The sequence below is a fragment of the Stigmatopora nigra genome, chromosome 6, assembly GCF_051989575.1.
Source record: "Stigmatopora nigra isolate UIUO_SnigA chromosome 6, RoL_Snig_1.1, whole genome shotgun sequence".
NCBI lineage: Eukaryota > Metazoa > Chordata > Actinopteri > Syngnathiformes > Syngnathidae > Stigmatopora > Stigmatopora nigra.
In genome coordinates this window covers 4491017-4502507 of record NC_135513.1, presented here as the reverse complement: position 1 = coordinate 4502507, position 11491 = coordinate 4491017, and the positions used below count along the sequence as shown (strand labels likewise).

Here is an 11491-nt window from a genome sequence, read left to right as displayed (position 1 = left end):
AATGTTCAAGTGCATTTTATTGACCATTTTCTTGTTCACCACGTCTACAGAGGTACAAGTTTGTGTTGAGATGTGTGCAAACATGCTTGAAACACGACAAAGCCACTGCACTTGTTCCCATCAATAACGTGATATACAATGACATGATCAAATAGTATGCATTCAGACAAATCAAATCGTTATCTGGATATATATTTAGAAAAATATAATCAAGTCTCCACTTTGAACAATTCCCAACAAAACATATAGGTTTCACATACAGTACTATATGCAGTGAATCCCTACAAGATTATTAGATATATAAGTACTTTTTTCCCAAGTGTATATTAGATTAAAAGCTGCGGCATACTTGGCATGCGTGGACATGTCCGAGGCAACTCATTTAATCCATGATCACAACTGTGTATGTATAAGAATGTGGAAACGGATCTGTTATTCAGTTTGTTAGCCAGTGGGTGTGTGCTAAGACGCCAATATCACCGGTCACGAAAACAGGATATTGAATATTTCAAGTTTAAACGTTTAAAAGGCTCAATTTTGAAAACACATTCCCACCCTAAAGTATTCATTTGTCATAATGCCAAATGTGCTCTATTGGGTTGAGGTCAGGACTGTAAAGACCAGTAAGGTTCACCTACCGTATTTTCACGACTATAAGGCGCACTGCATTATAAGTTGCACCCTCAATGAATGACAATGATTTTAATTTTTTCCCATATATAAAGCACACTGGATTATAAGGCGCCCTGTCTATTTTGGAGAAAATTTAAGATTTTAAGTGCGCCTTATAGTCATGAAAATATGGTACATCCGCGGCTACACTTGTTCGTACACTCGCGGGTCGTTTCGGAAGACGTGAGTACCTCTAAACAACCAGCCAAAGCCCTGACATGAAGAATTCTGACCTCAATCTGCAGAACATCTCTGGTATGAATTGCAGCAGGAACTGAAAACAAGGCCTTCTCACCCGGGATCTGTGTGTAAACTCACAATTTACATCTGAAAGAACGGACAAATTATTCACATGACACAAGATAGTTCTTCCAGGAATTCTGGCAGAATATTGGGCAAAGTGTAGGGTCTTAAAATTTCACCTGTAGTTTTAAAAGACTCTTGTTGAATTCTTTTGAAAGATTGAATGGAATTGCAAGAGGGATGGCAGTTAATTTTCATTTTGTTAGCTCTCTGCGAGTATAATGGTGACTGAGGCAATGGAACGTTAAGCAGACGAATGGGCAATTGAGACAGAGCGTAGACTCGTTGACTCCTAAATGCCAGATGCTGATGCCAACGATGGTTGGATGGGAGAAACAGGACATCAGGAGCAGACACAAGCTCAAGATTGGATCAAATGTCCATCCTAAACAGATTTGCAGCGTATGGTTGGGAATTGAATAGAGGTAGGAACTAGAAATGGCAGCGTACAAAACTATTAACACGAGACACACTGTTCCCACAGAGGTCCATAACGATAAAAATATTTTTTTATGCCATGATAGCCTTTACAATAGCGATGGGGAATATTGACCAATTACATTTGAGTAAAGACATCCCATGCGGCCTCATATGATGACAGAAAATCCTGGCAGAACAAACTAAATTTGATCACCAGGCAAACAGGTTAGGGAGTTAACGCAATTTTACAAAAGTGAACCTTTAAAACTTCAATTGAAAATCCTACATACCGAAATGATGTTTAACCTGGACTGAATTACTTAAATTTGATTGCCTTTTTAATTACGATCAAACCAACGTCTTGTTAGAAGACGCTTTCTGTTTCTCAGACCTCCATATGAGTTTTTTAAAGCCCTTAATGGAGCTTTTAATACGGTATGTCTCTCTGATGAGGTAAACTAAGTGACATGCTTGTAAATATTAGCATAAGAATAGACTGTCTGTGAAAGGTGGATGTGTAGTTACTGACTGTACCCACCTGTAGACATTTTCCATCTCGCTTTCCGAGTGTCAGTGTGTTTGTCTGAACAGAGTGCAGGAAATGTATAGCACTTTGCAGAGTGAAATTTCTTTTTCAGTGTAGAAACAGTGTGGAAGTGAATTACAAAGGCATAAGATTAGTACATGTACATTTGCACGCAATACACTTGAAGAAACGACAATGTTTTAACAAGATATCTAGAGCGTATAGTGTATCGATATTGAGAAAACGAGGAGCACAGCTCATTGAATCGGACGATTCTTGGAAAGAAATAGTAAAAAAAAAAAAACGATTAACAGTCAGCAATTCCATGGTCCCAAAGCTTAGGGCTTCGATAGTTAAATCCGTCCTACCATCGTGGCGTGAAATCATTTCTTATCCCTTATGACTTGCAATTGGAGGATTCATCTCTCTTCTAAAATTTCCACTGGAATAAAATTTTAGATAATATTATGCATGATGATTGGTTAAAAAGAATAACTTTTAAAAATGTCAATCTTGTTTCTTCCTGGTCATTGATATAATATTGATTTGATGGATTTTACATCCTTTTTTAAAAGGGCTTTACAACAGTCTAAATGATTTTGGCAGGAAGCTTTCTGTGTACTATTTCGTGAGAATAAATTTTCTCTGCTAATATATTAACTTTGATTTGACTTTTAATGTACAATCAATAGCTAGTCAGATGAACAAATCTGGTCACGAACAGGACCACTATTCTAAATGCTAACCATTTTAAATTTTGACTAAAATGGCGCAAAAAAATGAAATAAAAAATTAAAATATCAACCCGATTTGGAGAGATGTATTTTTAATACTATGTACAAAAATTGGAGTGCGAAAAGAGCTCAACCTACTGGTCTAAGTTTTTAAAAAAAAAGTACTATAACATGGGCAATAAATTGGAATGAGGCCCTTACTTGTGTACTTTTTCTTTTTTAGCTTTTGCTTCCCTAGTCTGGTAGGCGGTGCTATTTGACAAGCTAATTAGTGTACTTCATGGTGGGCTAAAAAAGAAGAAGAAACAAACACCCAGCCATCAGTTACTTTGGCTTAAAGGTCATTAGTGCAGATGTGCCCTGCCTTCATTGTTTGGGATTATCGAGAAAATGTTACCATAAAACTGCAATAAAGCCCAGCACCAAAATTTCACTAAAAATGCAATGTTTTTGCATCACCAGCGCCATCATCATCATCATCATCCACGCCAATAAAACCATGTCCTCGTAATTAGATTTTAAACAATGTGTTAAAATAGTTGCACATCATTTTCCTATAGCAAACGTCCCTCCCCAAAATCCTCACACGGCCGAACTGGAAACCTGAAGCCATCCCACATCTGTATAGGCCCCCGTTACGTGCCAGTATACAGCACCCATGAGTTTGGTCCACACCATCTGAACTTCTGCTGTGAAGCATTCTGGGAAATCTTCAGACAACACCTCCAGCATGACCCCGCTCAGGATCTGCAATTTGATACGCAAATGTCAGAAAAATTCCATGACTGTGTATCAATTTGTGTGTTTTCTTGCTACTGTGACCTGTAAGATATTTGTCGACTTATACGTTTTCCGTATTTTATACGTTTTTTGATCATTTCCAATTGTGTACGCCATATAATAACTTTTGTTTGGGAAAAAACATTTTAAAAAGTAATTTTTTTGTAAAACCGATCTCGTTTAAGCAGTTTCGACTGTAATCCGGAACGATCCGCCTTTTCACTATCTAAATATAGCGCATCAGCAAGCAATGTACCCAGAAAATGAAGCTGTCAGCATCTTACAACATCTACAGAAACTTGAACTTAATGAATACATAAGGTAGGTTTAAGTGCGCCCTATCTGAGTAAATGCATGCCGCGTTGCATATGTACAGTTCATTATTGCTTAATGAGAGGAATAGCAATTATTAATAAGTGGAGCAATTGGCCGAGGTTGACAGGTTTGCTGTAAGTACCCTAAAAGGAACATGAAAAAAAAGGCACGCAAAGGGAACTAGGAATTGTGAAAAAGTAAAGTAACTACAATTGTTATCTATCTCATAAACTAACCGAATCAAAAAACATGCCTTTGCAGATATGGTAGTTGATAATCTGCCCAGAACTGAAGGGTAAACATCATCGTTTGGGTTTGAATAGGTTGAAATACAGCAAAATATGAGTAACTGTAACATGAACAGAGAATCAAACGAGGCAATCCAGATAATAGGATTATTAGATGAGGTAGGAGTTGAGCCAAAGGGGAAAATCAACCCAATTTACTGTTGCAGAAAGGTGGGCGAGACAGGTGAGAATTGAAAGTGTCTGTGAGGCCGAATCATGCAAGTACAGGCTGGACAGGGAGTACAAAGGGAATGAGAATCCAATGCTAGAAAGTACAAAACACACAAGTGAAGACGTGGGCTATATATGCATAAAAGCTCATGAAACAGATGATGTAATACACTCGTGTAAATCTGCAGCAGACATTATTTAGATGCAGTAAAAGGCTTGAATCCTTACTTGTAATTAAGAAAAAATAAGAGAATGAACAAACACAGCTGCATACTCTTAATGTTTGATCATTATGAATTTATATATTTTTTATATTCTTCAATAGCCCAATTTTGGATCTTCGTGTAAATCTTAAAGATAATTGCTGGGCCTGATTGCTGATTTTTGTCTGTATTTTTAACTGTCAATCATAATTGTGATAGACAGGGTTGAATATCAAATGTGTTATCCATGCAGCTGTAGTTCGAAAAATGATGATATAATAATAAATCAAAAGACAGGAAGGGTGAAGTGCCTTCCATTGTATATGGAAAGCTTAGTCTATTTTTTGATGAGTAAGTATGCAAGCATTTTGCATGGCAGTCAGTCTAATTTGTCTTTACGTCCACTTGTGTGACACAAATTGATTATACCCTATTCTTAATCCATAACTGCCACAGTTCCGCATAAGAATTAAATTTATATATTTTTAAAGATAACAAGGGCCATCTCAGACTGTGAACTCAACTAGTTCAAATCAAGATGTGGCATTTTGTTGTTGAAAAATGATAACCATAAACTCATCCATACCTTAAAATACATGGGTTCCACTTTATGCTTGATAGCATGAGCTTTGCCCACCAGAGCTAAAACTGATGACACTTTCTCAGGGTCATTGAGGTTTTCCACCACAGTATTAATGGCATTCATCACCCTCCGGGCGTGGTGTCGAAGCTGGAAGCTTTTCTCCATCTCCTCGGGGTCCTCCATGTCTTGAAACTGGCTGAAATACTGTTTGGCAGATGGGAAGTTCACAAAGAACCTGGAAAAAAATGAACACAAAACAACATTATTCACTTTGTTTATGTCAATTATTTAGTGGAAACACCAGCTTTCCCCCGAGTTGCGCTGCTTCACACCTTTTTCCACAATGTACTGATTACTAATTAACCCATTTACAGCTACAGTATTCATCCAAATCTAATTAAAAAGGAAAAAGTCCAATTGGAATTCAAAGTTACATTCGAATCCCAATAATATGGCATTTAAATGCATGATCTGGTACAATTTTAAAGTGAAATGCAGAAACTTGGGAATGTTTAGCACCTCTTACAAGCAATTGCTTGGCATATTGTAGTACTCACAAGTCTTTGTAAGTTCTAAATGAACATAAACTGCTAATGATAAAGTCATTTAATTGTCATCATTGAAGTTGCAAAATGGCCAAACAGTTCTGTCAAATGTTTGTTTTTGTACTATTAACTTACTTTTCTAACCTCATTTAAATCTTGTCTGTATACCTCTGGCCATGATTGGCATTTCCAATCACTGTCAAATTAAATTACCGTACTAATGTACAATGAATGGTGTGTTTTATAGTCTCACTTTTAATTTCCTTTTTTACTCTGTGGCTCTAAAAAGAATTTAAAATTCCATCTAAAAAACGCCCATTCAAGATGAATCAAACACTTGGTCAATAACACCAGGTTAACATTTGATTCTATACATTCCAATTCTTGAATACTTTGTAATACTGAAACCAAATGGGTAACATTTTGCCCTTATGAGAGACTTAAACAGATTCTTGTTCCTGTCTCTGCATTCAAATGAACCCATTAAAATCAAATGGGGAAAATTATCAGCGCTTGGTAATCATGCTCGAATAAAACAAGGAGTTTTATAATGATTTAGCGCATGGTAAACAACCTTGGGTTGATTGCGAAATCCAAAAGGTTGTGAGTTACGGCATCTGAACAATGTCAAAACTAGAGACTGCAGGAAAGATGATTTAAAAAAACAAAAAAGGCACTAAAATTTGACTAGTAGGTCCTATCTAACAAGAGCAGACTCTAAATTGACCTTTTGCGAATGCTCCGCCCACCTTACCTACGGTTGCTAAGATGACAAGCAGGCAGACCTGAAACGGAGTGTTTTATTTTGGAACAATAACAATGCAATGTCCTCTCGACTTAGACAAAAGCATCATATATATGCAGTGGAGGCTTTTATTGAAATGAAAAAAACATTGTTGTGAGCTATCAAGCCAAGAGCATACAGGTTCAATAAAGCAAAGGATTATATACAATCCTTTTATTCCAACCTAGCGGTGTCTGTACACAAAATACATACCTATCAACTTGGGCCAATTGTTACTCTTATTAATGATAAAAACATAGGCGCACTTAAAAGTCTAAAATGTTCTCCAAAGTGGACGGGGTGGCCAATCAGTTAGTGCACTAAGTTCAAGATTTTGTAGATGTCGCTGTGTGACGCTGAGAGCTCGACTGTCTGGGTACATTGCTTGCTGACACGCTATATGCATATGTATATTGCGAAAAGGCAATAATACTATAAGCAGTCGATGATGACGTTTTCATCTGCTACCATAGACTGAGACGATCCGGATTTGAGACCAAATGGGTAAAACGAGATCGGTTTTACAAAAAAACATACTTAAAAAAATCCCTCCAAATTTGTTGTATGGCGTACACAATTTGAAATGATCAAAAAATATATAAAGCACATGGAAAAAACGTATAAGTTGATAGCTATTACAAAAGAGATGGACAAAATAAGTTCAAGGGGCTTAATAGGCTCACTACGAAGAAAGACATGGATTTAACTAACTGTAGTAAGATATTACATTCGTTAACAGTAACTACAACTTTGATATCCAGTTTTGTTAATGTTCTTCTAGTTAGCATCTAGTGCCCCACATGCATTACTGTTGCCTAAGGAGATCTTATTCAGTGGTGCAATTACATTTACTGCTGCCACGGTCTCTCCATTCTGGGCATCCAAGCAGATGCAGCAACATGCAAGTGACCAGATGCTGTGTGCACGCAATGACTGCTTTGTGCTGATAGTTCAGCCTTTGAACAATAACATAGGGATGCACCCATCAGCCTCAGGTTGTTATTAGGTAAGCAATGAATTGTTAGCCAGTGTTTGATAATTACACTATTTAATATTTGTCCCTTACATAGTGAACTAGTGCCCAACATGGGTGTTATCAGGCTATTTTAGGAGGACAATTTTGTCATTTTAATTTAAACAAACCTATGTTTTGGCCAACATGTGGGTCTGTCACTGCCATTGACAATGATAGGCGTCCAATCCTCTTTAAATGTAAGAGCTTGGCAATGAATGAATGCTGACAGGCATCCCATTTAAAATGGATTGCAACTTTATCACCATCAAAAGCACCAATGTCTTAATGAAGTAGGAATAGATAAATGAATCACTTAAAAAACCAGCCTACAGTATGTCAATCCTAATTACACAGTATGTAATCTGCTAAATTGATTTTAATGTTCCTCACAACTAATTGAGAATATGAAGTGAAGATAAATGACTGTCTTTTAAATTATATATTGCAAGGGTGATAAAAATGCGTTAGCCATAGAGAAAAGAATGAAAGAAAAGACATGCTAGTGGAGAGTGCCAAAACGTATTTCTGTCACTGTCAGATAATCCAACATTAGAACGAACAAACACACACACACACACACACACACACACAAGGATTCTGTCACCCGAAAATCAGTTTGACTCACTCCCATGACTCTTTGGGGTCACTTTCCTTCCCTTAAAAAAAATCCCTTTTTTCTCAGTGTGCAATAGACCAACAAAACAAAATGTTGACCTGTCCTCAAGAAAATTATTGAAGATTATTTTAAAAAAGAGTCATGAAACTGCCATTGAGTTGACTATAATAAATTCACTATACCAAAACAAGGAATATTTCCAGGCAATTGTGAACAATCCCAGATTAGCATCTTTTGACTTTGTGCATCTTAATGAACAAGTAGCAATAAAACATAAGTTAACCTACAAGGGTAAAACTCACCTTATGAGCACCGACACCCCCACATCGTCACAATTCTTGTAAATATGACCCCAAGTGTCCTGGATGATCTCCCTCTCGACATCGGACAGCGGTTCGGTGCGCTCCGGACGGTCGTCGCTGTTCACTTCCCGCCTCCTCACTACGAGCAGTTGCTCAGGCGAGGGCGGCGGTGGAGATTCCCTGCGCGACATCCTCCTGCGGCGCAGCAGCCTGGAAGCTCCAAGCAGGGCCCGCGGGAGGTAGGGGGCAAGGGAAGGGGGGAGGGAGACGGAGAGCTGAGACCCCACGGCGGGAGCTGGGAGAACAACTAGGATGAGAAGAGGAGGGAAACGGGGGGGAAAAGGACAAGGCGGTGAGGGGGGAAGGACGAAAGACAGCAATAATGTCCCAAAAATCTAATCAAAGTCTCCTTGTTGTCTTTTGTTATTCTTCCTGCACCTTCCAAAAAGTTCTTTCTCAATTTTTCATCTAACTCTTGATAGCCTCTTTCATGATGGGGGAGCCTTAAGAGGGATGCTGATGCTGTTCCCTGTCATACTTATCCTCGCTCTGTCTCATCCTCTCACACAGGCTGAACATGTGTGAGGGAACCTGATGGAATGAGTGAAGGGTGGGGACAATAAGAGAGAGGAGCGCAGTGAGTGAGGGAGAGAGCGAGAGGGTGGGAGATGACGACCTTAATGTCTCCCCATCTGTCTGTCGGGGCGCACGTATGAAAAGTCTAGAAATTTCAAATGAGAACTCTTAAAAAAAATGTCCAACAGTGTTTTGCTGCAAAAAAAAAAAAAAACTTAACAACTGGACTGACTGTTATGTTAAAAAAAATTACCAATGCACCAATCAACTTTTTGATATTGTATTTTTTTTTCTTCTTTTGATTATTAGGGCCGTCCAACAACCACCCTCTACTGCATTTTTCTTCTAGAGCTTGCAGAGAAGTCTGCACTGATCAGTTTTATACCTGTCAATCAATTGTGCTCCTTATTAATGATTGCAATTCCCCTTATTTAGCAATAAAAAAAACATACAAATGCAACTTAGCACATATTTACTCACATAGGGTGCACAAGTCTAAAATTTTCTCCCAAATGGATGGGGTGCCCAATCAATATGCACTAAAGTCAAGATTCTGTAGATGTCGCTGTATGACACTGACAGCTTGACTGTCTGGGTACATTGCTTGCTGACGCGCTATATTTATATATTGAAAAGGTGGATGTGACGTTTTCGTCTATGACCAGTTACTGAGACGACTCGGTCTTACAAAAAAAACATACTTAAAAAAAATCCTGTACAAAGTTCTAATACGACAATGATCAAAAAACCTATAAAATTAGGAGAAAAAAAAACGTATAAGCTTACAGGTATGCAGTCTAATGCAGCAAATATCATTGCTATGACGTAAACGAAGATAAAAATGATGGTATGACGCCAGTACTGCCCTGAGCCCAATCCTGCTGAGAACCTTTCAAGCATCCTCAAACTGTGAGGGTAAGCGACACCTTATGAATTAATTCAAGCAGTAACTGCAAACACCCAAAAGTCAAGCAGGAACTCAAAACTCCTATGTTAAGATACCATTCATTTAAGTAGCTAGGTCATCCCTCAAGGGGTCTTATCCCTTTCGATAAAGAAAATTAAACAGTCCATTTTGTAAAACTGCCTGCCTTCTTAAAAGTGAGAACGTGGTGTTCAATCAGCAGTTTGAGCAGTGACTTGGGATTTTAATTTTATGGAGTGGTCATGCACATCTAGGAAGGAGATTAAATCATTTAATTCTCCTTTGGATCTAGCCTGGAGGAGAGAAAAAAATCATCTCAAAATTTTAGTAAAAAAAATGCTCACAATTTGCCATGTCATCAAATTAGCACATTTAGAGTGCAATTTGTTGTCCATTTTTATTCAATTAACAACTTGTCAACGATGGACAGGAAGCGGGGTAGACTGGTCGTCAGCCAATCACAGGCCGGCACATCATTTTGTCAAATCAAGATTTTGGCTATGGGTGAGGCTTGCTGATTTATTCCTTTATCATTAAATAAAATGATCCAAACATGGCACCACGTCGACAGACGTTTGACGTTTTGACAGCTGTAGTTACACAGTGTCACTCATTGTGAAATTAGCTATTAACTTCACATAAATAAAAGCCGGTGTAACATAATCTCCCAAAACCCTCTCAAATTTATTTTAGAATAGTACCAGGCAGTGGTGGAACACATGATATTTTATAAGACATTCTGATCTACAGAGGAATTTTTAGGCTTACGCGGTGAATGACAGTATTGATTGGTCATGATCTTTGGGGTAGGGTTAGGGGTTTGTCTTATTTGTGCAGGAAAAGAAAACTCAAGATGCATAATAAGCTCTTGTCTCAACTAAAGGAAGAAAAGAATGGTGGAGGGTTCCACTAATGACATATTAGAGGCAACCAGAGATGATGGAGAGGGATCAGTCACAGCGTTTTACAAAATGGCAGCTTTCAAAGGCTGTTATTCCTCCTGACACTCATCAGGGGAAAAAATGAAAAAGAAAATTGATGGAGCAAGTGTCACTCAGACTTTGATAGACTGTGAAGATTTTTTTTAAATGAATCTAATGTAAACGACAAAATATCCCACTTAAGCACATGGCTGCCATCATTTTTTATGTTTACAAATCAATTTACCTGGAGAGTTTGTGAAGGCACTGAGATAAATATTAGCCCTCTCTCCATTAACCCCTGCTATTATAGCCCATGCCATCGACATACCATGTGGTTTTGTTGCCCTCTAGTGTCTGTCTTTGCATAGTAATGTTATTTTCATCCAAACTAAGACAATTTAGTAGAGTTCAACTCATGAAATGTGTTCCATCTTTACAGCTGATGGGAGATGGGATAATGCACAGCTTTTTATGTGAAAATAAATGCACATAACAGAGGTTTTCATAAAGAAGAGAAAGAAAATTGATGTTTTTGTTCCAACATCTGATTTTTTTAGTTTTACAAACCATTTGGTTTAAAACTAACTTCATTAGCATGTCTATAGTTCGGGATGGATATTAAAATACGTTTTTGAGATGCAGTTAATTTACTACATACCTGATCTTTATGAGAAAAGATGTTTGCACACCGATCAGCCTGTGGTTTCAAGGTGCAAGCTGCATTGATTGCGTTCTTTCCACACGCGTATCTGACGCAAAATGGCCGAGAAGTAAAGACACTTGTCCTCGTTTCTTCCTATCGAGCATTGGG

General features: G+C 38.0%; 1 protein-coding gene across 1 annotated transcript; it reads right to left on the bottom strand.

Moving 5' to 3' along the window:
• On the bottom strand, positions 1-11451 carry cygb2 (cytoglobin 2). The gene is made up of 4 exons (XM_077719781.1): positions 11339-11451; positions 8257-8563; positions 4998-5229; positions 1-3402 (listed from the first exon to the last, which is right to left on the bottom strand). Exons 2-4 carry the CDS (start codon positions 8445-8447, stop codon positions 3238-3240), a joined length of 588 nt encoding a protein of 195 aa, XP_077575907.1. The 5' UTR covers positions 8448-8563; positions 11339-11451; the 3' UTR covers positions 1-3237.
• Between the last annotated feature and the right edge of the window lie 40 nt (positions 11452-11491).